The sequence below is a fragment of the Bactrocera neohumeralis genome, chromosome 5, assembly GCF_024586455.1.
Source record: "Bactrocera neohumeralis isolate Rockhampton chromosome 5, APGP_CSIRO_Bneo_wtdbg2-racon-allhic-juicebox.fasta_v2, whole genome shotgun sequence".
In the NCBI taxonomy this organism is placed as follows: domain Eukaryota; kingdom Metazoa; phylum Arthropoda; class Insecta; order Diptera; family Tephritidae; genus Bactrocera; species Bactrocera neohumeralis.
Window position 1 is genome coordinate 49,477,033 of NC_065922.1, and position 27,036 is coordinate 49,504,068.

General features: G+C 38.8%; 1 protein-coding gene across 1 annotated transcript in view; it reads left to right on the plus strand.

The window, feature by feature from the left end:
• Window positions 1–27,036, plus strand: part of LOC126760510 (uncharacterized) — a 141,514-nt gene that overhangs the window by 83,323 nt on the left and 31,155 nt on the right. Inside the window, exons 3-6 of the mRNA XM_050476190.1 lie at window positions 3,020–3,166; window positions 7,108–7,978; window positions 19,840–20,879; window positions 24,628–24,818. Of these exons, the coding sequence (XP_050332147.1) occupies window positions 3,035–3,166; window positions 7,108–7,978; window positions 19,840–20,879; window positions 24,628–24,818 (2,234 nt within the window). The 5' untranslated portion in view covers window positions 3,020–3,034. The remainder of the gene's footprint in view (window positions 1–3,019; window positions 3,167–7,107; window positions 7,979–19,839; window positions 20,880–24,627; window positions 24,819–27,036) is intronic.

The following is a 27,036-nucleotide window of genomic DNA, read 5'->3' on the forward strand; positions in this document are numbered from 1 at the left end:
ACAAAGTTGCTAAGGAGAGTATTATAGTTTTGTTCACATAACGGTTGTTTGTTAGTCCTAAAACTAAAAGAGTCAGATATAGAGTTATATATACCAAAGTGATCAGGGTGACGAGTAGAGTTGAAATACGGATGTCTGTCTGTCCGTCCGCCCGTCTGTCCGTCCGTCCGTGCAAGCTGTAACCTGAGTAAAAATTGAGATATCATGATGAAACTTGCTACACGTATTTCTTGGCTCCATAAGAAGGTTAAGTTCGAAGATGGGCAAAATCGGCCTACTGCCACGCCCACAAAATGGTGAAAACCGAAAACCTATAAAGTGTCATAACTAAGCCATAAATAAAGATATTAAGGTGAAATTTGGCACAAAGGATCGCATTAGGGAGAGGCATATTTGGACGTAATTTTTTGGAAAAGTGGGCGTGGCCCCTCTCCCTACTAAGTTTTTTGCACATATCTCGGAAACTACTATAACTATGTCAACCAAACTCTACAGAGTCGTTTTCTTCAGGCATTTCCATATACAGTTCAAAAATGGAAGAAATCGGATAATAACCACGCCCACCTCCCATACAAAGGTTATGTTGAAAATCACTAAAAGTGCGTTAACCGACTAACAAAAAACGTCAGAAACACTAAATTTTACGGAAGAAATGGCAGAAGGAAATTGCACCCAGGCTTTAAAAATTGAAAATGGGCGTGGCGTCGCCCACTTATGGACCAAAAACCATATCTCAGGAACTACTCAACCGATTTCAATGAAATTCGGTATATAATATTTTCTTAACACCCTGATGACATGTACGAAATATGGGTGAAATCGGTTCACAACCACGCCTTCTTCCAATATAACGCTATTTTGAATTCCATCTGACGCCTTCTCTGTATAATATATATACATTAGGAACCAATGATGATAGCGGAATAAAACTTTACAAAAATACGGTATTTGAAAAATATGTAAATGACGGATAATGAAATCTCGATTATCACTTTATCATGCGAGAGTATAAAATGTTCGGTGACACCCGAACTTAGCCCTTCCTTACTTGTTTGAAGATTGTCTCTTTCAAAAAATGGCCGTGTCTACGTTTGAGATGGTTCATTCGTTGAGTCCAATTTTTAATAACTTGTTCGAGCATTTCGACTGCTAACTGGCGAATGATACGCGTGGTGGTTTGCTCCAAGGTCTGAATCGAATCAGGTTGTCCGAATATACTTTAGACTTTACATATCCCCACACAAAGAAGTCTAACCGTCTGATATCACACGATCTAATGGTCAACTGACCCGCCCAAAACGTGAAATTATCTGCTTACCGAAGTGTTCTCTCAATAAATCCATAGGTTGATGTGAGGTGTTGGAAATGGCGCCAGCTTGTTGGAAGCAAAGATCGTCGAGATCACAAGCTTCAATTTCAGACATTAAATAGTCGGTTATCATAACGTTATCGCGCCGTTGCCGGTTACGTTCACTGGCATCATTTTTAAAGAAATGATGATGATTCCACCGACTCACACACCACACCAAACTATTGTATTTCTAGACAAATATAGAATAGCAGTCTTGAATTTCTTAGATTGCTTTTCGTCTCAAATGTGGAAATTTCGCTTGTTTACATACTCATTGAACCAGAAATGATCCTCATCGCTCAACAAAATTTGACTCAAAAACGTCTGATCTTCTGAGATCTTTTCAATAGCGAAGCGATGTCGCTTGAGAAGGTCGAATGGCGTCAGCTCTTGCCCAAACTGTATTTTAAACATTTTCAATTTAAGATCTCGACGTAAAATGTGTCAAATCGTTCCAGACGTCAGTACGAGTTGCTGCGAACGACGCCAAATCGACTCTCCACGGTCTTCGTGTACACTATCAGCTACGGCTGATATATTTTCTTCACTGCGTGCGTGGTCTATTTAGTCGAATATTATTCAATAATGAATGCTGAGTTTCATATGAGTGATGGTGTTGCGAATAGTACGCTCAGTCGGTCGATAAGCCGATTATGTTGACCATAATTTCAGTGAAGCGCGCGAAGCACACTTATAACTTAACTTTTCTTATAGAACGTGAAATTTCTGTCGTGATCTGTCAGAAAAAGGCTATTGAAAAAAGGACCTCTACTTTGATAACCCTTTACTTAACGCACCTATAAGCAAAGGCAAATCTAAAATTTTTGCTTTATTGAAAACACACAAATCTTTCACATATTCCTGGCATTAATTGTAGAAAATTTAATATGAGTTTTCTAAACCACACCCAATTCTGACCACAAGACAACTTGCTAATGATTGCGGCGAGCGCATCCCTTACTATTGAAATAGTGAGTCTAACTTTCGCAAGGTAAACAAAGCGCTTCTATATGGTGTGTACAGATAACTGTGTATAAACATAAATGTATATATGTACGTATAAGTCTACATTATATAGAAATGTATATGCAACACTTGCGCAGGTGGATGGCTTGGGTCCCTGCGCTCAAGTAACTTTAATAAAATTCAATAATTTGCTCAATTAGGATTCGCCAAACCAAACAGCCATGCGAAAATCTGTATTCCCTCCGCAAATGGGCGAAAACTAGCATCAAACAAGGCGCCCACCCGCTTAACTGCCTGCAAAATACGTCTTTCATTTCACAAACAGCGCTTCATTTGTCCTTAAAATAAGTTATCTACACACACATACCGGCATACAGCCCCAACCACACCCACAGTAGTCAGCCAGCGCGTCGTTTATTCGCACGTGTTGATCAAAGACAGAGAAAAGTTTTCAGCCGAGAAAATCTTCACAGCTGAATGGCTGCTATGAAAAGCAAAACTTTAAGAAAATCGCCAACAGAAGAGTGATTATAGACGAGCTTTTTTTCGTCACGCCACGACGTAAATTTTAACGAACGCTTATCGAACAGAAAGCGAAACAAATTGTCTGCACGCGCAAAATATTTAAAACACTTTTAAGAGCAAGTTGTTGTTGTAATTAAATCAATTGATTCGTATATTTGTGCTTTCACTATCTTCCAGCCAACAACGTCAGCAATGGACGCTAAATTGGATTCGCGTCAAGGACAATTTCCGGCTTCCTTTCCGGACACATTCAAGGATTTCTTTGCCGTTATGAGCGAAGACGAAGATCATCTCGATTTGTTCTCGAATTTGTTGGAAGATAAGGTAATTCTGATTATTTCTTAAGCAAATATAAAAAATTAAATTTAATAAAAAAGCAAAGCAAAAACGATAAGTATTAACATATATAAGTAAATTAAAGAGCAATAATAATTAATGAAGAATTATCCAGTTAAGTTGTAGTCACCTATTTTGAAATGAGCAATGAGCTAGCCTTCTAATTTACTCCTCTAACCCAATAATAGGAGATCTTGTTGTTGTTTTGTCGTAAAATACGTAAATACAAACATCTCTGGAATTGCATCATAACTATAGGGTGATCCTTTTCGAAGTTCCTTACTTTTTGAAAGAAAAAATACCGAAACTTCAAATTTAATGGGGAATGTTTATTATCATTCGAAAGAACATTTTGTAGCATTTATCTTTTTGAAATTATATCTTTCAAATGTTGCCCGCAGCTACGTCTCAGATGATCCAACAGTTGAATTCAATTTTCGATGATTCGTTCGAGCATGACGAATGACATGCGTGAAGGCCTGAATAGAAGCGGGATTATCCGCATAGACTTTAGAATTTACATATTCTCTCAGGAAAAAGTATAAAGGTGTTATAACACTCAAACGCGAAATTCAATTTCAGGCATCAAATAGGCAGTTATCAAAGCGCGATAATGTCGCCATTGACGGTTACGTTCTCACCGGCATCATTTTTGAAGAAAGATGGACCTATGATTCCACCGGTGCCCAATCCACACCAAACCATTGTTTTTTCTGGATGAAATGGCAGCTTGAGTCACTTCGGGTTGGTCTTGGCAATATTGCTTGTTTACGTACCCATTGAGCCAGATGAGACCCACGCTGAACAAAATTTGGCTTGAAAACGTTGGATCTTCTTTGAACCTATAGAGCGAGGTGATGTCGTTTGGAAAGATCGAGTGACTTCAGTTCTTGCACTTTGTACGCTTTCAATTTAAGATCTCGACGTAAAATGTGTCAATTCGTTCCATACGCCAGTCCGAGTGTTGCTGCGAATCGACTATGCACGGTGCTGGGTCTTAAGATTGTGATGGTGTTGCGAATAGTAATTGTAGTACGCTCAGTAGGCCGATTTTGTTTTTTTAGATTCTTCTGTAATTTTGGCTCTCAGGTTCGAGACAGATAGACGCTTAAACAATACACTCAGCCATAGTGAAAATAATAAAATTTTGACTTTTATTGGTAACCAACGTAGGCCATGCCTCTTCTGTGAACAGTGTATATTATTTTCGTATTATTCTATTCGAACATTTTCACTTCTTATTCACGGAAGTTGATATTTTTGTAGCAGCTGAGACCACAGCTCTGGAACAAATATGCCAACTTTAAACTTAATTGAACACAAATGTTTATTGTCGCCTTTAAAACAGACTCCAATAAATGTCTGCCAATGTTTAATCCGATTTCTCATACGTTTGTTATAAGTCTCGGCTGGGATGACCGTCGCTGCCTCCGGCGACAGGTTTTTTCGGCTTCAGCTCAGCTACATTGTTAAGCATCGCGTCTTTTGGCACGAGTCTAGAGCATTTCCACGCTTTATACCCAAAACATTAATCTAAATGTATTGAGTCAATCCATAAAAGATATCTTGATCCTCTGCGATCTCTCTGATACCAACACGATTCTTAAGCACTGTTCATTTCACAGAGTTTGATAAACAACGAGCATGAGGCAAGTTTTCGATGACTTCGCGACCTTCACTGAGTGCTTTGTGCCACTCAAATACTTGTGTTAATAACAAAGTAAACTTCCCAAAGTACTTCTGAGGCATTTTCCGTAGCCGTGATTTCTTTGAAAATTAAAATTGCAAGAAAAGTCGTTGTTCATTTTTAGTCAAGGCAAAGTCGCCTAGCAAACTGTTCGCGTCATAAATAAAAGCTGTCAAACAAACGCTAATTGACTTATGGAGATCAAAGGAGTAAAAAAGAGTTGTACCAATATATGAAAAAAGTATTAAACGATTCGGTTTACGCTCGCAGATTAAATGGACCAGTCCGGGTCAAATTTATATCTACAATTTTACTTACTTACATCCTCATTTACGTAAAAATTGGTCGCGTCTGAAAAAGAGGGTGAAGCTTTTCGCTAACAAACTGTAACATATGATAATGATTTTCATTTCACATTATTTGAATTCTATGCAGATTAAAGTATACCTAGGTATTTATGAAAGACACGAGAACACTTTTAAGAAGATCGTGCAAGTAGTTGATCACTCCGTGTGTCCGTGTTTTCAAAATCTATTAGGGTTTTTACTCCGTAGAAGCTTTGTGGATTCATTGTTGAACCTGTTGCGGTTGTTGGAACGGATATTTAGACCTTGTTTGGGCGTAAGGCGTACGATAGTTGTCATCGAAACCACCTAACGCGAATTTTATTAAAGGATGTCGAACGATAGGGAAAGCAGTGGATTGTTTTTATGCGGCATGTAAAGGGTTGGTTAGAGTAATGACACCCTTGTAAGCATTATTTAAATTTAGTCGGTATGTCAGGGTAGATTGTGTATAAGTAGGAGTTACGGTATTCAGAACGCTCTGCTACAATGAGTGGTGATTGATCGCTAAATACGCCATTCACTGGGACAGCATGCACTGGGAAGGGTCATTTATCCCTACTGTGCATGTCGTTCCGTGCTTGACTGAAGCTACTTACGACCGCACTCTCGACGTTTAGGTCTGCTACATAGTAAACGATTTGGAGAATCTCAATGTTTCTGAGAGGCGACTTCCTTCACAACAGTTGTTTGCAAGGAAGATTTCGGCGAAAACATTCCACTGCATTGATAAGAGGTTGTTGTGTTCCTTAGTAGGAAGTAAGTATATCGGCATCGCTGTGTAACTGTAAACATCAAAAGGCAAGTCTAATACTCCTTTATTTGCATCCTATTACATCTCGCCAACAATATCGCTGTTGTGTGAAGAATGGCCACTACCGGCTGGCGGATTTTTTGCGACTCCCTTTTTTGATACACCAATCGCGATTCCTTACCAAATTGAAAGGACAGGTTGTCGAGCGTTTTGCCGTTATAGACGGAGTTTAAATACCATCAACTGAAATATTGAGTTCCAGTTTGTACTTCTTCATCCAGTTCTACAACATTATCAGCTCGAATTGGGTAGAGCAAGTGTTAGGTTCCTTGCGGTGAAAAAGCCAGAAAGGTTGTGGAGATAGGTGCTTACTTGTTGATTGACTTTTCGGATGTCTACATTAGTTTTGTAAAAGCAAACAAAATTGTGTTTCATCATAATCGAAGCGCCGTTGTTTGAAGGTGCTCCGATTTATTAGACTTTGTTGAATTGCGCTACCGCAAAGCCTCTTTTCCTTGTCTAGCAATTCGTACCCGCTTTGTGTTAGTTACTCGTTGTAATCAGCGAATTTGATATAAACGTATTTTTGATCCACCCTGTATCCTTTTCTATATTTATTTAAAACCGATTCGGCATACTGTGCAGTTTAAATGAACCAGTCTGAGTCAAATTTGATCAAACGATACATTGTACATATATCGAAATATTTCTGTGTTAGCTGCTCGTCGTATTCACCAAATAAAATAAATTGTGCTTTTAATATATTACATTGTATTATTTTATATATTTTATCTAAATATTTTTGTAACCCTCCCTTTTGTCGGTCACTTCTTTTGATTAAAATCCAACTAAAGAACGCTCGTAAATGTATAAATGTATTATGTTTAACCATAGTTAAATTTTACTTTCCCATTCAACACATTCAATCACACATAAGTACACACACATACTGCTCTCAATACACACACCCTAAGTTCTACCCTCTACCTTGTATTTAGCCTAGAAATAATGGCATTTCTACTACAAATTACAACCAACTGCCATAAATTCATTATACAAATAAGTGTTATCATTTTGCATACAAATCATCTCATACTCTGTGTCTATCTATCATTCTCGTTCTATATTTCGCATTGGCGTGCAGGTGATACCGCATCACAACAATGCCAGCCACAGCACGGCGGCCAACAGCAACCGATTCATGCAACGTCGACACGGCGGCAGCCTCCGCTGTCCCACACACCCGCAAAGTGCCAGCGGCGAGGGCGCGCACCACTCAGTCGGCCGCTCAAGCTCGTTTCGCGTGCATCGACCGCGCAACCCAGCGGCCACATATAGTGGTGGCGGTGGCGTTGGCGGCGGCATAAGTAGTAGCAGCAGCATTATCACATTGAATAGCATCGGCCAGAGTGGCGGTCATAGCATTGGCAGTGGACACAGCACTGGCAGTGGCAGCAGTGGTGGCGGCAGCAGTAGTGCCAATGGCAATGGCAATTTATTTTGCAAACACATCAAATACTGCTGCCTGCATCAGCAACATGCACAACTGCCCAACATAGCAGGCGCTACGCCGCCGCACCATCACCATCATCCCCTTCAGCAGCAGCAACAGCAGGCACAGCCACAAAAACAGCAGCCAACACAACCGAAATCGCCGCATAAACACCGTTTGGCCCAGCAATCAGCACAAATGCAAACAAAATCCGCAGTAACTGTGCCGACGGCTGCAACAGCTGGTCACTACCTACAACAACACGTGCATCAGTATCAGCCTACAGGCGCGGCGTATGCGTCGGATTACAGCAATGAGATTAGCGGTAGTGTGCGCATGGGACCCGACGGCGAGGACAACAGCGGTGCTGATGGCAGCAAGGATCGTCAACAGCATTTGTATGCTGGGCAACATATGCATCAGCAACAGCAGCAGCAGCAGCATCACCATCAGCAACAACAACAGCGTGCGGCGGCGTTGCAAAAACGGCATTCGGTGATATTGGAAAGAGCATTCGATTTTGGTGAGTGCAAAACCATATTACCATATTTCAAAAGGACTCAGACTACACGCACACACATTACTTTTTAATTTTAACTCACAGTTGGTACTTATTTCGGGCTTATAGAATGAGATAGAGCTTGAATGCACTCATTTACTTCACAAAGATATGCACTGTCTTTTCCACGGTATTAATATATGCAATAATCCCTAGGCGCAACATATTAAGGTCTCGCTTCATTTTGAGTCTTTCTCAAAGCGTCACATTTAAATCTTACACGCCGTTTACTTGTCTGCCCAGACAAGATAAATGCAACCGATGCTTTGGGCGTAAACTTTTTCGGTAGTAGTATCCTTTAAAGTTAAGAGTTTGTTACGTATAATGGATTACCCTAGGCCTTTAATAAAACCATTTTGAGTACAGTAATAAAAGGAGACTGCAAAGAAAGAAACTTATCCGCATCACAAGAAATATAGCCCAAGATCAAGCTATTACAGTTTCTCAGGCTGAATGTGACCTAAAGAGAACCAAATAGAATTATTTCTTACACTTTCTTATATGCTTAGTCGAGCTTGAACTTAAAATCTTGGTTCTATGGATCACATAAGATTTCTATAAGCCTTGAAGAGCTTTTAAGAGGAGCTTGTTCGTAGAAATTGTTTTATGTATATTATATTTATTATATAGGGCATCAAACTTTGTTTACTTCGATTTCGGTAATCAGAGGGTTTAAGATGAGTAGGTGATTAGCCTTCTGCATCCGAGCCTTTTCTTCCGGGACTGCCGGTTTAATCGCCTCTTTTGCAGGCAATGATCGCAGGAGTTTCAAACCTCGCAGGTCAATGATTATACCGCCTTTTGACTTAAGGTCGTCAGAGCCTCGTTCGTAGTGAACAGGGGGTACCGTGCGAAGGTGAGGTTGACGTTTAGGAGGGATAGGCTATATATTCACATCATCAACCCCATTTTCCCATTTTAGAGGAATGGATTGGAAATATTGATAATTAATTTTAAATGACGCTACTAAGGAACTCTTCGGCATTAAATTCCACAACTTTACTTCAAATATTCTTTATAATTAAATTTTGAAGTAAAGACACCAAATTTATGAAATTAAGGTCTGAAGTTTTTAGTTAATTTTCTTAAATCAACGCCCGCAATATTTATCATAGATAAAGAGCTAACAAAAGTGGGGTTTTGATCGGAGGCTGTCGTTCCCTTTTCATTGTGTTGTTTCTACATGGCGGGTTCCAAACCCAGCGCCCAACGTCGGTAGGCAAGTAGTATAAAGCGTGTATATTTATATAGCGAGCCGCCTGTGTCAATACTAACGCCCGCTCTACGCCTCATCTCTGGTGAATAGATGCTGTAATTAGACTTCAGCGAACCCTTAAACTGAATACTTCGGAATGGCTCCACAAAAGCTTCCTCTCTTTTAGCCGTGACCACAGGCTCCACACGGACTGGATACTGGATTTTACACAAAGATTACTGACGTTTCCAGGGTGCGCGGCGAGAACGCCTACAACTATAACTGCTTACCCAGAAGCATTACTATACCCCATTTCAGCCTTGAAATCCAACTCAGAGTCGATGGAACGATGAGCTGTACGAGATATACGACAACAGTGACATATGTAGTTCAGCGAATCAAGAGACAGCGGCTGCGCTGGGGAGGTCATGTTGTCCGGATGGTAGAGAACACTCCAGCTTTGAAGGTTTTCGATTCAAAACCCGCCAGTAGAAGCAGAGGAAGAGGAAGACCTCCACTCCGTTGAAAAGACCAGTTGAAGAAAGACCTGACTGCACTTAGAATATCCGATTGGAGCCAAAAAGCGAAATGGAAGAACGACTGGCGCGCTGTTATTAACTCGACTATAATCGCGGAAGCGGTGTATACGTCAGTAAAGAAGAAGAAGAAAAAGCCTGCAAAGAAAACAAAACAAAATTGATTACAAAGTGAGTTCAACTGTAAGAGAAATACGTACAAAAGGACTGGTTTTGATAATAATAAAAGTGCAAACAAGTAACGATACTTGACCAAATAATAATAAATAGTAAAATGATATCGTTAAAGCAACATGGTCGTCACGAAACACCAACTTAGAACCTTTTTCATTTCATATGCATTTATAAAGCCATGCCTCATATATCATTTCATGTATGATTAAGTTTAGTAATTGTAACGGCGCTTTTGTTTTTCGATATTATATAGTAAGTGTATTCATTAATAATGGATAACATAACATATGAACAATACACGCATCATTATTACTATACATACATATACAGGGTGTCCCAACGTTGACGCAAGATGTAAATTTTCAGGCATTTCAAGTAATCACTGCACAGTTGACCAAGTTAAATCACCATTCCGACCATATTTTGTATGAAATATACGAACTGCGACACCAAGCTTTCATTATTCTTCAAATATTGTTCAATAATGAAGGCACTTTGTTCTATCGTGTAACTCTCCATTTTTACTAAGCCTAAACTGTCAGCTGTCGATTTATTATTTTAGAGTTGTCATCAATTTACTACATAAATGGCGCCAAATTTAAATCTTGCTTTAATTTAATTTTATTTTTTTTTATTTCCAATATTGCGTTAGTTTTGAGACACCCTTTATAACTGACTGGCCATTGAAAGCTATCCTATTCCTTTATTGAATGTTTTCACTATCGCATCTATCATTTCATTATTTTCATCAATCGTGTGCCCCAACTCCCCATTTGCTGCCTAATTCACTTCCGCTTCCATTATATTTCCTCCCTTTTTATGTTCATCTTCGCAGTTATCTACAAATTCACAATAACCAAACAAATATCAATCAACAACACTTCCTACTTGCAAAAAGGCATCAACTGCTATGAATAGCCGAAACACCCTTTCAGCCATTAATGAAGCTACAAAATCACTGAGCCTACACGTCAAACGCCATTTTGTCCACTTAAGCTGCCTATCTTTGTAATGGTAAAATATTGCGTTGGTCGCACCACTCAAACCACAATTCATTTGCTGGTCGCTTCCTTTTGTCGGTCACTTTTGCACGCCTATCTTCTTCTTTATCTCTACTATTTTATCGTTCGTGTTTCCAGCGCTTACCCCTCCACTCTACTCGCCCTGATTGTTTTCAATATTATTTGCCTTTGCCCACGAAATGTGCTTCTGTGCCTGTGCCTTGCCGCGTTCGGGTTTTCTTCTATCAGATAGTAAAAATTTTATGAGCACCAGCAAAAAGGACAAGGAATCGTAAATCCACTCAGCTTAAGTGCACACGCGAGCTTTATTCACTGAAAAAGTTGGCGGTGGCGTTTTTCGTTAAAATGAGATGAGTTAATGCAATTTTTTATGAGATAAAAGCAAGGTCATTAGTTGCATTAATTTAAATGTGCGGTTATGCCGGGTTTTCGGCGTGCAACTAGTTTGTAAAGATACGTACGTGTAGATAATATATATGGTATATAATGATGTAGAGCAATGTGTTTATGGTGTGTTTAGGTGCGATAGATTTCTTTAGGAACCCATGAACCGAGTAATGCTCACACACTCACGCCATTACGCTGCTGTAAGCCAAATATAAAAATTAATTACACAAAAAAACCATAAAATTTGACATAGGCTCCAAACTCAAAGCATGTTTAGAAAGGTTTCCGTTGTGGGTCATCTAGCCTGAATGAGCTCAAAGGTAAAAACGAGATGGCCATATGAAAATGTGCGGCAAAATCCGTACATAAAAGCATTTGAGTTAGATGACGATGTTAATAGCTGATCAAAGTATATATCGTCGCTTAAAAGCTTACAGGAGAAGACAAAAGCGATATCAATTATAGACTATTCTTATTGAAACAATGATTGAATTTTGTTTATAAGTTAGTTACATCAGATAGCAGCAACTTAAGCTTTGTACATATACTACTATGAGCAAAAATGCTAAGACTTTGTTCATAAATTTTTTATTTATTTTCCAAAATCTATGACGTCTCTCTGAAAGTAATCCCTGTTGGCCCCAATACCCTTATGTGAACGTTTTTTCCAACAGTTGTTAAAGTTAATTTTCGGAATAACCTTCAATGCATATGGCGATTCACGTTTAATGTCTTCAATTGACTAAAAGTAGTTTCTCCGGAGTGGTCGTTTGAGTTTACTGAATATTCAGAAGTCACACGGATCTAAATCAAACAAATACAGTGGTTGCGGCACGAAATTGGTTAAAATTTTGGCGAAAAACTCACGAAGAATCAATGCAGTATGCGACGGGGCTTTATCGTGGTGCGAAAACCATGAGTTCTCGGCCCATAATTCCGGCCTCTTTTTACGAAAAGCTTCACGCAAGCGACGTAGAACACTCTTACAGTATTCCTTGTTGATAGTTTGGCCGGTCGGAAGGTATCCGAGTGCACCACACGGCGATAAACGAAGAAAACTATCAACATAACTTTGATTTTTGACCTGCTTTGACATGGTTTTTCGACTTCGGTTCACCTTTGCCACGATGCCGACGCTGTATTTCGGAAAATGTAGTCATTTCGAACCAATCATGCTTTCACTTTTCTTAGGCCCAAATGATCTCTCAAAATGGGTTTTACTGATCCTTCCGATATTCCAACGATGTCAATAGGTTCTCTGACTGTTAATCGTCGATTCTCATGCACCTATTTTTTTATTTTATTATGTTGATCATAAGTTTATGTTGATGGACGTTCTTGACGTGGTTCGACGTCAACGCCTTCTCGACCCTTTATTCCTCTGAAACGGCCGGAATTATGTGCGAACAACTCTCAGTACTTTCAACACGATAATGCACCATGTCATACTGCATTGAACTTTTTTGCCAAAAACTCGACGTAAGTATATCTTTCCACAACTACCGTATTCGCCTGATTTGGCTCTCTGCGACTTTTCGCTATTCAACAGACTCTAAAGGTTAATGAGGCGACTCCCTTCTGACCATACCAGAAAAAAACTATTCCGACTGAAAACCGTTGTCAAAAGTGCGTGTTACCGGCCGGGTATTACACTTAGGGGACGGAATTGATTTGGAAGCATAAATAAAAAATGTATCTTTTGTAAACATTTTCGTCATTCTTTTTTATCAAAGTGTTTTTACCGCTTTAACCCATGAAACTACATACAAGTTTTTCGCGGATACTTCCCATAAAAGAACTAATGTACATAATTGCAACCATTTTTCCTTCACAAAACTCCAGTAACAATGAACTGATTTTGAACCGAATGGGAACGTACCGTGTATATAACATAGCCATGCCCTAAAGATCAAATCCGAGTACAATTTCACCAAACGCGTTAAGAGAAAATTCTCTTGCCTCAGAGTAGGCAAAGATTTCAGATATGCCGGCAAATTGAGATTCAAAATAAATCTGATAACTCAAACAAAAAATTAAAAAATAATTCAAGAAGAGACTACATGTCCCGATGGATTAAGAATCTCGTAGTACTAGGAATAAGTTTCTCATCCAGCCTTTGTTTTTCCGAAGTTTTATTTAAACACATATACATGTGTCTGAATTTAAATACATATGATTTCACAAACAAACCGCTGATCTTCTTCATTTGGTCGAGTCATGGGTGAGGACAGTATCCTTACCATATTCATAGCTCTCTCTTGAAACATTTCTCCCCGTAGATTTTTTCAATGCTCATTTGTATATATATATGTATAGTATATATTATTTGAACGAAATGCGAGACTTACGAAGTTTTATTTTTTTTTTCGTCGATAAATGAATAGTCAAATACTTTTCAAACCCAGACAGTCCTTGTCAGATAATGTACCATAAATATGTAAATATATTTCGTTAAATTTTGTGGTCTATGAAACTTAGCTATACTATATATCCTGATATTTAATGTGTGTTTTGATGTCCACTTAATTTCATTAACATATCACACAAATCGACCGATATGTATGGAATAAAATCGAAGTCGAAAGCCACTATGTTGAGTATACTAAGGCTAGGGGAAGATCTGGATTGATTGCATTTCTTCTTTATTGGCGTAGAAATCGTTTTCGCGGTTATAGCCGAGTTCACAACAGCGCGCCAGCCGTTCTTCACTGCTCCGTCCGACAGGTACTTCGTCGAATACTTTCAAAGCTGGAGTGTTTTCGTCCATTCAGATGACATGACCTAGCCAGCTTAGCCGCTGTATCTTAATTCGCAGTCAATGGCGTCGTATCTATCGTTCTATCGACTGCAGTATTCGTCCTTGCAAATGCGCAAAGAACCATAAATCTTCCGCAGAACCTTTCTCTCGAAAACTCGTAACGCCGACTCATCAGATGTTGTCATCGTCCATGCCTCAGCAGCATATAGCACCATGGTATGATAAATGACATGTATGGACTTGATGTTCTTTGTTCGAGAGAGGACTTTAGCTTTGGCATTAAACAAAATTATGTTTGAGAAACTTTTTTTTAGTAATTTCAATAAAAAATCTCTCAGATTGGCCGATATTTTCGGTATAAAGTCAGCAAAAGGCGCTAAGATTTCCACATTCGATGTCTGCGGGTTTTGAAAAATATAGTTCGATTTTGACTTTGTTAAGATGGGAGGCATCACACTCTATTGTGTGTTCTACACTGACTAACATGTAGTTACTTATAGATCTTTTTAATCTTTTTAATCTGATTGATGGCATTTTGTGGTTCAATATTTTTCATATGTGACACCAATCTCCGCAGGGTATCAAAGACCAACTTTCACCAGGTTTTCTCGAGCTTTATTAAAGTTATCGTTTACACAGGCAGACGTACGAACCGACTCATTCGAGGAAAAACAATATTGCCTTCCATATAAATTGATTAATTACAATAGTAAGCTCTTGATTTCGACTGATTCCGAAGAAAGCTTTGTCTATGCTCTCCACACCCGCATATACTGTTAAGACTCATTCATTGAATTAGCTAACCATTTCATTATTCCTATGCATTCTTTCCCAATATTGTCAAAGCTTAATTTACCGAATAGCTAATTCTCTGGAGACAAAATTTCAAGGCATCATTTAAAGACTATTTAATGAAATATTATTTATACATGTACCTACATATGTAATTACAAATTTCGAAAATTGGTTATGTAAAATTACCGAATTCTCCTACTTCAGTCAAGCCAGCCCACCGCTGAGAGAAATTAGCTCTAAAATTGGTTGTCCTTTCATTCTTCGCTATAAAATCAGAGCAATATTGTAAAATTAGTTAATAACCAAGCGCAGCTTAGACAAGCGTGTATGTAAGCACCACTTTCACACGAATAACCCTCAACTACGATGCACACACATACAACTGCATATAAATCTTATAATTTTTGTGTATGGAGCAATTTTGCTGCTCCCCATCTGGTGCTTGGAGATGTCAGCCAAGCTTTCGAAGTTTAAATTAGCTACCATCTGCAAGTGAAATAAAGTGAAAACGCAATATGTCGATGTAAGTTGGCTTTATGCTTAAAGAGACGAGTATCAGCATTTGCCAACAAAACTAAAAAAAATTTGCAAAAAATCCGAGAGAAAATTAGAAAATTCCGAACAACAAAAGGTTGTTGCACAAGAAATGGATGAGTGGTGATACACACATATACGTGTCTATATGTTAGTTGGACAACTTCAAATGCTGCAAGCAGTGAAAATAGTCGTACAATAAGAGTGTGTGTTTCTGACCATGTTGAGCTACTGCTAAGTTAGTGTAATTGAAATTGCTTCACCAAAGGCGATGCCATTCGACTAGCAAGGAGGGAAGTGGTGTCATTGTGGAAGAACAAATCGTTGTCGTGCAAAGTTATCAGTAATTTAATAAAATAATCACTGCAATCTTTGCAATAGAAACACTCAGTGATAACAATGAAAAGGAGAGAAGACAAAAGACACATATATAAAGGGATGATGAGAAAATATGTTATTTTATAAAATCGTATTTATAAATAGTGAAAGTAATTTCGGTCACAAGGAGTCAACAATTCTTATTTTAAATGTTAAATTATAACATAAATTTCTATGGGATTCGTTTCTGAAGAAAGGCTTTCCATCAAAAGATTTTGGTTTAATTGTAGTTATAATAATTTAAAATGACGTCTCCTATAAAGAGTTCATAGTCTTCCATGAAGTAAGCGCTTCCCGTAGGATTTTAGACTCTTGGTAGAATACATAAAAACCCAGTTTGCCATGTCTAAGTTGACTTGAGGCTCATTCCTAATAGCTGTAGATACTCACAGAGAGCACAGAAAGTATTGATGCGCAAACTGATGGTGCAAGATCGTCATGTGACCTATCGTGAGATTGCGACAACTATGGGCATTAGTGGGACTAGCACACATTCAGTATTACAAGAACATGTGACTGTAAAAAAATTTGTTTAGGTTGTTCTAGAGAAATGTTAACAAAATAGGATAGCGTTGCTTCGTAACACGTCAATAACATCGTGACAGGTGACACATTGTTGATTTACGCGTATGAGCCCGAAAGTAAACAGCAGTCACCTGCATGGGTGTTTCACGATGAGCCGAATCCCATAAAAGTTGTTCGCGCAGGAAACACTTCCAAACAAATGGTTGCCTGCTTATTTGAAAATCCTGCATATGTCGCAACCATAACACTGGAACAACGCAGAACAGTATATTCTGAGTAGTATACAACCATTTGTTTGCCTGTAGTCTTTCACGAAATCAGGGAAACCAACCGCCGAAGACAGATCACTCTTCTCCACGGCAATGCTGGCTCTGACAAATCGACTGAAACAACTGCATTTTTGAGCACTCAAAACAGCGATTTGATGAGTCGTCCTCCGTATAGACCTGACTTAGTACCAAATGACTTCCTTTTTATCCCGTTCGCAAAAAATAAGAGGTCAACGTATTTCGACACCTGAACAGGCAGTTGATGTGTTCAGAATTCAAGTTTTTGGAGATACCTCAATCAGAGTGACAAAAGTGCTTCGACAATTCATTCAAATGCATGCAAAAGTGTATAGAACTTAATGGAGAATATTTTGAAAAATAATAAAGCGATTTTCTATTATTAAAATTTGTTTTTGTTATCCCGAAATTTAAAAATATTTGACTAAATTAAAGAGGCTTTACGCTAATGTTCGGAAATTACATCTTTATGGTGTATCTATACGAGTATCAGCACGATTATAATGGGTTTTTCAATAAGAGCACTACAAAAGTTTTTTTTTACTAAAACAAGAATGATCGATGCCATTATGTATGGAAGTGGTTGCAGGAGTTCAGGCGCTGAACCCAATTTTCGACGGGTTTCAAGCATAAATCGGCCGATACTGCTGCAATATCACGTTCGATATTCGTACGAAGTTCATTAGTCGTTGCTGGCTTGTTGGCATAAACCATAGACTTGAGTTGCCCCACATATTGTCCAAGTCCATTACATCCAATTCGGACCAAAAATATTTGGTTATCACTGAGCGGTAGCGATTCCCATTCACATTAGCGTGCCGGTCTTGATCATCACGGAATAAGTACACCACACTGACGCCGCCGCACATAGGTTTCTGCTAGTGCATACTGCGGCTAAAAATATAAGGAGTTGTCGTAGGACAATGACATTTGGTACATCATTGTTTTGGATTCCAATCAAGAAAAAAATGAAAAAATCAAAATCACGCCCCCTATTTTACGCCCACCTCCCATATAAGGTGAAACTTAATTTTTGACCTACAGCACCGATTTTTGGTACATAGCATTTTTATGACATTATATATGTTGGTGTTAAATTTCAATAATATCCGCCCACTTTTACGCCCACCTCCCATACAACTAAATTCTCTTTTATCAAGTATCTTTTAGCAACTTTTTTACATCTTCGTGACATTCTAATTTTTTTAATTTTATTTTTATTTTTTATGTACGGATCCGAAGACATTAATAAGTGATGCATCACATCTTCGTTAGTGGATATGCGTCCAATTATTCTGGAATGATACATACTATAGTTCCTGTAATCTGTTCATTCATTTCAAGATATCTTGTTCTCGTACGTCTTGCTCTTTGCCATCTCTCTTTAAATTTTGTCACAAAATTTTTTTTTTTAATGTTTCAAATTTCGCAACATCCACTTGAGTCATGTTTCTATTATTAGTCGCAATATTTCAATAACTATGTCAATATCACTATTGGTTTCCATTAAAAGTTCACATATTCTTAAATAAGAAATTTTAAAACTTTCCATTGCAGCACTTGATATCACTTGACCTCTAATCACTTTCATACTTCGCAAATTAATGTAATTTGATCAATATTGTTGTTCAACAATATTCAATATTACAGTAAAAATATCAACAAAATGTTAAGAAATCAGTGCCAAAAACAATTGCATTCAAAGGCAAACGTTTATAAAGTACGCTATATATTGCATACTCTTGAGCGGTAACTTGCCATTTTAGAGTATCTCATTGTTTTTTCCAAGGGGGGCAATTTGGGGCAGCTGAATTTTTTTTTTATCGTTTAGCTGAGACTTCAGGCTTTAATTCGGTATATGTATGTCGACAGCGGTAGACAGCGCTAAAAAGATGCACCACTTTGAATTTGAAGAACATTGACGTCCAAATTATGTTGTTCCACAAAATTTTTTATGCATTATTTTTTTCAAGGGATTTTGATGCAAATTTTTTCATTGATACATATTATAAATGAAAAATAATAATAAAGTTGAATTTCAATAGTTTTTTTATTGTATCAATGATTTGACTTTTGAGTAAATTTTTTGCTAATTTTGATGTTCTCCACATTCACCAACTTTGGGCAGTTCTGGACAAAAAACTAATGCAGATAGAATCCTAATACTGTGGGGAAAATAATGTATAGATAGTTGGTAACAAACTGTGAAATTTTCATTTAAATAAGACAACATGCCATTTTTGAATTTCAGCCACGGAAATCCCTATGTGCGCCGGTCCATAAACTGCACCAAGTCCTAATTTTTCGGGAATGCAATGGTGACTCATGGAGTATGTGTGGATTGTTCCCTGACCAATAACGCATATTTTTTTTGATGAAAATCCGGATCATTTTCAAATTGTTCACGAACATACATTCTGGTGGTGAAGCAGCTTCAGTTCTTACGTCAATTTAATTTTGTAAGGATGTAGGCCAAGATATTTTCGCAAAATTCGGCACAACGACGTTATAAAGATGCCCAACGCTTGAGAACGACGTGTGAGAGACTGATTTGGGTCTTCCTCAACTGATGCGCTTGCAGCAGCAATATTCTCGACACTATGAGCACTTCTTTGTCTCACTGGCACGGAAACATTTTAATTTTCATTCAAACTTTTCCACTAAATTTACTTTGAGTAATGTTCTGCCAGTTTTGGAAATTAATTACATTGAATATTTGAAGAAAAATACTTACGCCCATCTTGACAATTTATCAAGAAAAGGCCTTTTTATTTATGACACATCACAGAAATATGTTGATAAATTAGCAAGATTTTGTATATCAAGTCATTGTGAACTCTAACTTCTTAATATACCAAAAGAAAAAATTATGAAGAAAAAACGGTTCCCAAATACCTCATAGTTCTGGAGTTACAATATTTTATTCTGTCGCATAGTGAGTCCCTCCTCTTACAGCATGACAATATGCGTTAGATCACAGAGTAATAGTGACTTAAATTACATTCGGGATATTTTTCCCTTATCGAACACGAACTGCAAATACATATAGAATATTTTGCCCTAAGCGTTTATTTTTACTTGCTAGAACGTCTTGCTCGAATAAATCACTTTACCAAGCAAATTACCACTTAAAAGCAAAACAACAAAAACCAACTGAACACAAATGCTTTACAAATCTGCCACAATTACAATTGACAACTTAATCAATATACCGTTTTGTACAACATCTTTCAGATGCTAGCTGTGAGGAAAGTGATACCATAAGCAGCACATCCTCTACACCCACACCGGCTGAATTGCCTACGTTGCCGCCGCAGCCACCGCCAAGCACCACGGCCACTGTGCTAAAGCCAATCCTAAAGAAACCATCAACAGCTGCGCCACAATATCAACAAATGCACACACAACAGCAACAGCAGCAACAACAGCAACATCTGCAGCATCATTCAAGCCAGCATCAACAGCAAATGCAACTAAATACATTAAAGTCCACTGGGCCAGTACCGGCGAACAGCGCCACCGCCCAAACAAACGTCTGTTGCAAAGACCAAATGCTGCCACATCGCGCGCTCCCGCAGCCACCGAAAGGACGAGGCTTCGGCGCATACCACACCAAAGAGGCCGTACTGCAGCGTGTGCAACAACAGAGCGGCCTACTTTCCGGCAGTCGCACAAATCTCAACACGCTAAGTGGCATGTTAGGATCAGCGATAAATCTCGCCGGCATCGGAGGCGGCCTCTGTGCGAACGCTAACTCGAGCATTGGCAATAATGCGGCGACGGCGGCTGGTGCGCCCATCGAGATGGCGTGCGGAGGTGTTGTGGGCGATTGTGTTGGCAACAATATGGGCGGTGAGTTGCGCTACAGCAACAGTAATTACAACTTTGATGCGACGACAGTCAAGCCAGCAGGCCCGGCTGACGTGGGCGCCGAGCTTCAAATGACGTTGGTGGGGGGTACGCCAGCTTGTTGTGCGGCGGCCAATACGGCGGCGCCGCCCACCACCATCCCCAACACCAACACGGGCAACACTGCCGCTAATGTAACCAATAACTTGTTGTACATGGACCTGCATACGGCACATCCGGCACACCCGAAAAGTTCGACGTCAGTAAATAAATTCAGCGATCTATTAAATGCTGCCAGCGCCAGTTTTGTCAACGCCGTCGCAGCGCCGGCTATTAGCGCAAACGCCAACAACAGCAACAGCAATCATAACGGTGCCATAGCTGCTGCGGTCGCATTGGGCAACACTGGACGCAGTAGTGCCAGCGTAAGTACAAACACACGAGCATACACATACATACATATATTTAAATGTGGGGTATTTAAGCGGTCGGGAGTGCGTTCAAAATGCGTGTTAATAACGCCGGTTGACTGTGGGATTTATTGGATTTCTAGAGCATCACAAATGTGTATGGTGCTCGGCACTGTGCGCCCGCATTCATTGCATTCAGGCAAACGAGTATTTAAAACAGGATATCATTTACATGGACTCTTTCAATTAATTGCATGCGAACGAGGTCAGCGTTGAATTGAATTTGCGCTGAGCTCCGCTCGCTTGAGCTGCATTGTGCGGCGGGCGTGAATAAGTCAATGCGAGAGCAAAGAGTTGCCATTACATAAAATAGCAGTTGAAAAGCGTATTTATATTTGAAATTTCGTTTCACCAATTAATTGGGTCAAATTACAAGTTTACACCAAATGAGTTGAATTATGGTGGATTTCTGTGTTATGGAAATATGAATGCTTTCGAAATGCGGAGAAAGAGGCTTAAAGTATCTGATAGCAAACACTGTGCCCAAAAAATAAGGTGACATTGTATTTATTTTGAAAATTCTTTATTTATTCTTCCAAATCAATTTCATCCCCTTCAAAGTAATCCTCTCCCCATGCAATGCACTTATGCCAACGGATTTTCCAATCTTCGAAACACTGGTTGTAGTCACTTTCCGGGATGGCCTTCAGTTTCGTCTTCGCTGCGGCTTGAATCTCCTCTATCGTATAAAAACGGTGTCCCCGGAGCGGTCTTTTGAGCTTGGTGAACAACCAGAAGTAGCACGGCGCCAGATCAGGTGAATACGGTGGTTGCGGAACAATATGGGTTGAGTTTTTGGCGAAATGATCACGAATTACGAGGGCAGTATGGGATGGTGCATTATCGTGGTGTAAAAACCAAGAATTGCCCTTCCACAATTTCGGCCTTTTAGGCGGATAGCGTTACGCAAACGACGCATAACGTTCAAATAATATTCCTTGTTGACTGTTTGACCGGTTGGAAGGAATTCATAATGCACAACACCACGATAATCGAAGAAACCAGTCAACATGACCTTGATTTTTGAGCGACTTTAGCGCGATTTTTTTGGTCTCGGCTCTCTTTTGGCACGATATTCGCTCGATTGATCGGTTGTTTCGGGGTCGTAGGCATAGATCCAAGTCTCATCGCCAGTTATAATACGTTTCATGACACCCTGGTAGTCGGCAAGCATCGTTTCAGATACTTCAACGCGACTACTTTTTGCCAAAAAATTCAATGTTTTTGGTACCAGTCGAGATTTGACGCGCTTGAGGCCCAAAACATCCTTCAAAATGGTATTGGCTGAGCCTTTCGATATGCCAACTTCATCAGCAAGGTCTCTAATTGTTAATCGAAGGTTTTTCAACACCAAATCTTTGATTTGTTGAACGTGAGCTTCGTCGGTTGAGGTTGATGGTCGCCCTGGACGCTCTTCGTCTTCGACACGTTCACGGCCGGCTTGGAACTCACTATACCACTTGTAAACATTTTTTTTAGATATAGCCTTATCACCAAATGCTTTCTGCACCATCCTCAACGTATTCGCAGCTGAAAATTGATTCCGTAAACAAAATTTAATGCAAATTCTTTGCTCAACAAATTTCGACATCGCAAAAAACGAAAAACTCACTTTTAGCACTTTAAATTCAAATGTCACCTTATTTTTTGGGCGCAGTAGTATGTAAAATACTTGTAATTAATTATTTATTTAACAATTCGAAGCTTGGAACATATTTTGTAGTTTGAGTGTCGAATGAAAAAACTTATAACTGTAATATATTACCAAGATCAAACATTCATATTTCCCGATTAAACAAATTTCGTATAAAATAGGCAAATCAAGCGTTCGTTCACATTTTGTCACTGAGAGATCACAATATAACAGAAAAGGCAAGACAGAAACGGTATAGAAATTAGGTACCTAAGGTTCAATTGGATAGAATGTTAATTGAGTGCATTGTTTTAGAAAATAGGTTCAATGAAGTATGATTCACGAGCTGACCAAATTTGAACTTCAAACGATCCAAATATAGAACGTGTAAGACCCTTTTTTTTCCAAACTTTTGAAATTTGAAAGCATTCTAACGTAGCCCAAGAAGGTATACAGTCAGTCAGCTGTGAATAGAGATAATGACTTGGATAGTGAACTACAACAATTCAGATAAAAGTTTAATAAGTTACTTGTCTTGAAACATTAAAATATGCTGAATGATAATGGTTGACCGAGCAAACTGAGATCCGACCTTGCTAGTTTATTGACTGGAGAAGAACTGACAGTTTTTATGAAAACATTTTTTTGATCAGAAACCCACTTGGAGATTTAATATCGTTTATCATGGGACTAGTAATTTTCATAACCATAAATCTTCCGCAGAACCTTTCTCTCGGAAAAACGTAACGTCGACTCATAAGATGTTCTCATCATCCATGGTCTCTATTCGTCGAGAGAGAACTTTACTTCTCAATTGTCTACTCAGTCCGAAGCAGCAAGACTTATTCTGCGTTAGATTTCGAGTCTAACGTTGTGATTGGTGTTAATGCTTGTTCCACGATAGACGCAATTATCCTCGTCTTCGAATTTATGGCTGTCAACAAGGCCGTGGGAGCAAAGTCGCGAGTGCGACGACTGTTTGTTTGATAACAGGAGATACTTCGCCTTACCCTGATATCGATTTCATCGGCGTACGCCAGTAGTTGTACACTCTTGTGGAAGATTGTACCTTCTAAATTCTTCAGCCCCAATTACTTTCTCCAGCAGTAGGAGCCGCTTTGTCTGAAACCTCGTAGTATCGAAAGGCTCGGAGAGGTCTTTAGCGATCCTGATGGAGCTTTTATTATTGTTCAACGTCAGTTTGCACAACCGTTTTAGTTTTTCGGGGGTAACAGCGGCATAACAGCTCCTTTTCGTGCTTTCCAAATCAACTTTCAAGTCGACGAAGAGGTGGTGTGTGTCGATCCTCTTCTCGCGGGTCTTTCCAAGATTTGGCGCATGTTGAATATCTGGTCAGTTATTGATTTTCCAGGCCTAAAGCCGAAACGACAAAATCCAATCAGTTTCTTGACGATGGACTTTAATCTCTCACATAATACGCTCGATGAAACCTTTTATGCGATGTTAAGTAGGCTTATCCCACGGTAGGTGGCGCAGATTGTGGGGTCTCCCAGTTTTTGGATTGGGCAGAGCAAACAAAGAAGCTGATGCTGATTCTGTTGGTCGCCGCATCTTTTCGTAGAACTTTCGAGCATTACCTCTGTCAGCCACCTTGTCAAGCTCTTCTTCATACCCACGCATTTCGACCTCTCTCTTTTTAGGTCTGCAAATGCGTCTCGCTTCTCTCTTCACCTTTCGCTATCTATTCCGCACATGTTGTGGTCGATTGTAACATTGCGAGGTAGGCAGTCTGTTTTCTTTCATCAGAGGCTGCTTTGTCCTATTCATTGTAGTGTTGTTTTTTTTACTTATCGGGTCCCAAACCCAGCGCATAACCCTGAGAAGAATCGTTTCGCCTTCAAACGGATGTTTTTTGGCTACGCAGAAGATACTTGTTCTAAGACCTGAAGTCGTGAGTTGCTTGAGCCAATGGCGCTCAGAGAGTTCTCCTCACTTGCGTGAACTTCTACAAATGGCTTCAAACTGTTTTTTTTTTTGAAATTCACAAGTGGATATAACCCTTAAAAATAAATAATATTCAAAAATATTAAAATCTTTCAACTTTTCCAGACTAAACGGGTGCAAAAATCACCATTACTCACCAGACGCCGTTCCTCATCAATCGTTACAAATCTATTGGCTTCCGATGTTAGTTATAATCGCGGTGAGGGTACAACTCTAGCAGACATTACAAATTTGAGAAATCATCATGCAACAACAACGGATGGCAGCACAATAAATTTAACGCACAGCGGAACACGGTAAGTAATGTGAAAAATATAAATATGTATTAACAATTACGGGAAAAAATATAATTGTAATGAAAGTGAATAGATTCTATAAAGCTAATGCAAAAGGGATACCTGATTGAAGTAAAATCTCGGTTTGATAAGCCTATGCTAGTTAATTAATTTTGAACTCCAGAGATGGTTTTATTCCCTTTTGAGTTCCATTTAAATAAATAAACAATTATTCAAATATGATAACTGAAAACATTAAATAAACTGCTCCCACTCTTTCGAAACAGTTCCGGCGAAAAACGGTACAATAATCGTTGAAGCTCTTGATTTTTAGTCAAAATATAGCTTGAAAATAAAATGTTTAATTTTTTCAATTCGGTTACCTTACTTTCGTTTTGGAATAAGTAATCCTGATGTCGTAATATTAGAAGGATTATCTCTGCGGATAATTGTGTTCTCGTATAGATTTAAAGCCCCTTTCGGAAAATAGTAAAAAAGTAAAATGAAACCCATTGGAAAAGGAAGAAAAACAACATAAATTCAAAGGAAAATAGGATCTCAGGTCGGGTAGAGAAGGGGAAGGTGTTTGTTTCAATTTTTAAGGGTTTAAAACATTTTTCTCGATTTCCGACAAAACTGCGAGTCCTATGTGAAAAAACTAAATGACAAAGTTGCAGATAATAAAAATAATATTCGGTTAATCTTTAGTGTAGATACTGGGTAATTCACGGTATTCATTAAATTTACGTTACATACTAACAACACGAGTGATGAGTTCAGAATAGTTGAGTACATTTACAAGGTGCGTTCCAAAGTAAACAGGATTTAAAAAAAAAACGGAAAAAATGTTTTTTTTGGCGAAATCGATTTATTTTATTCAAATTAGTCTCCTTCATTCTTTAATACTGCTTTTTTCACGGTCTAAAAGCATGTCGAACGAGTTTTAGCTCGTTGACCGGTATGGCCGCCATTATGCCGGTGCAAGCCTTTGCATGGCCTCTACGTCTGCATAACGCTTTCCTTTCATGGGCAAATGCATTTTTCCGAAAAAGAAGAAGTCACACGGTGCCATATCAGGTGAATACGGGGAGTGGTTAATGGTTAAAATGTGGTTTATGGTGCAAATAAACGATCACAAGTGTCGATCGCATTATCGTGCAACAAACGCCAACGCGATATTCGGGCCGAACACGTCGAATACGGCGCATCAAACACTTCAAAACTCCAAGGTAGAATACCGCATTAACGTTTGGCCGGGTGGAACAAATTCTTTGTGGACAATACCCTTGGAATCATAAAAACAAATCAGCATTGACTTCTCCATACGGGATTTCGGCCCAAACTTTCGGTCAAAATGCGATAAATCGATGTTTTGGAGATATCCATTTCCATTTCCATGAATTTTAATGATGATTTCGGCTGATTTTTGATGGAATTTCCGGTGATCACGGATTTTGATTGGCCCGTGCACTCTGCTACGTGATAGGCAATCATCGCCATAATTTTGGATTCCACTTGTTTTATCAATTGAAACGGTTCGGTAAAAGTTTTACCAATTTTAAAACAATACTTAATGTTGGCTCTTTGTTCGAAGCTCATTTTCGTACCGATAACACAAACATACTGACACTTAAAACGCAATAACTTCACTTTAAATCAATGCAATGCCATGAAATTCTCACTGGACAATCGATAAAGATAGCAGATTCTAACGCACCTGTCGACATATAGAGGCGCCACCAGGGGGCGCTAGATTTAAAGTCTTGTTTATTTTGGAACGCTTCTTGTATTAGGTCAGATGAGTTTCTGCTCAACGAAGTAAGTAAGAGCAAATATCAATAAAATAAATGCAATAAATATCAATATATTGGTCTCTAATAACTAGTCGGGAATGTCATTAAATGCAACTTATTGTACTACCGTGAGTTCAAACACATTCATTCGTTTCCGCTATCCTCTTAAATTGCAAATATAATCTCAGTCATACATAATCTCACTTTACTCTTTAAACTCATAAAAGCAATAAATTAGAGTTTTAATTCCATTAGTCCAGCACAGGTGAAGAGAACAAGTTAAAAGCAGATGCAGTAGCAAAATAGTAGCGAAATAATGAAGCAAACAGCAGCATAGGAAAAACGCCCAAAGGCTTAGCATTCACATCCTGATAACTTGCTACAAAGAAAACTTGTCTGCTGCAAGAAAGAAGCTCTTGCAGCACAAGGACTAAAATTAAAGAGTA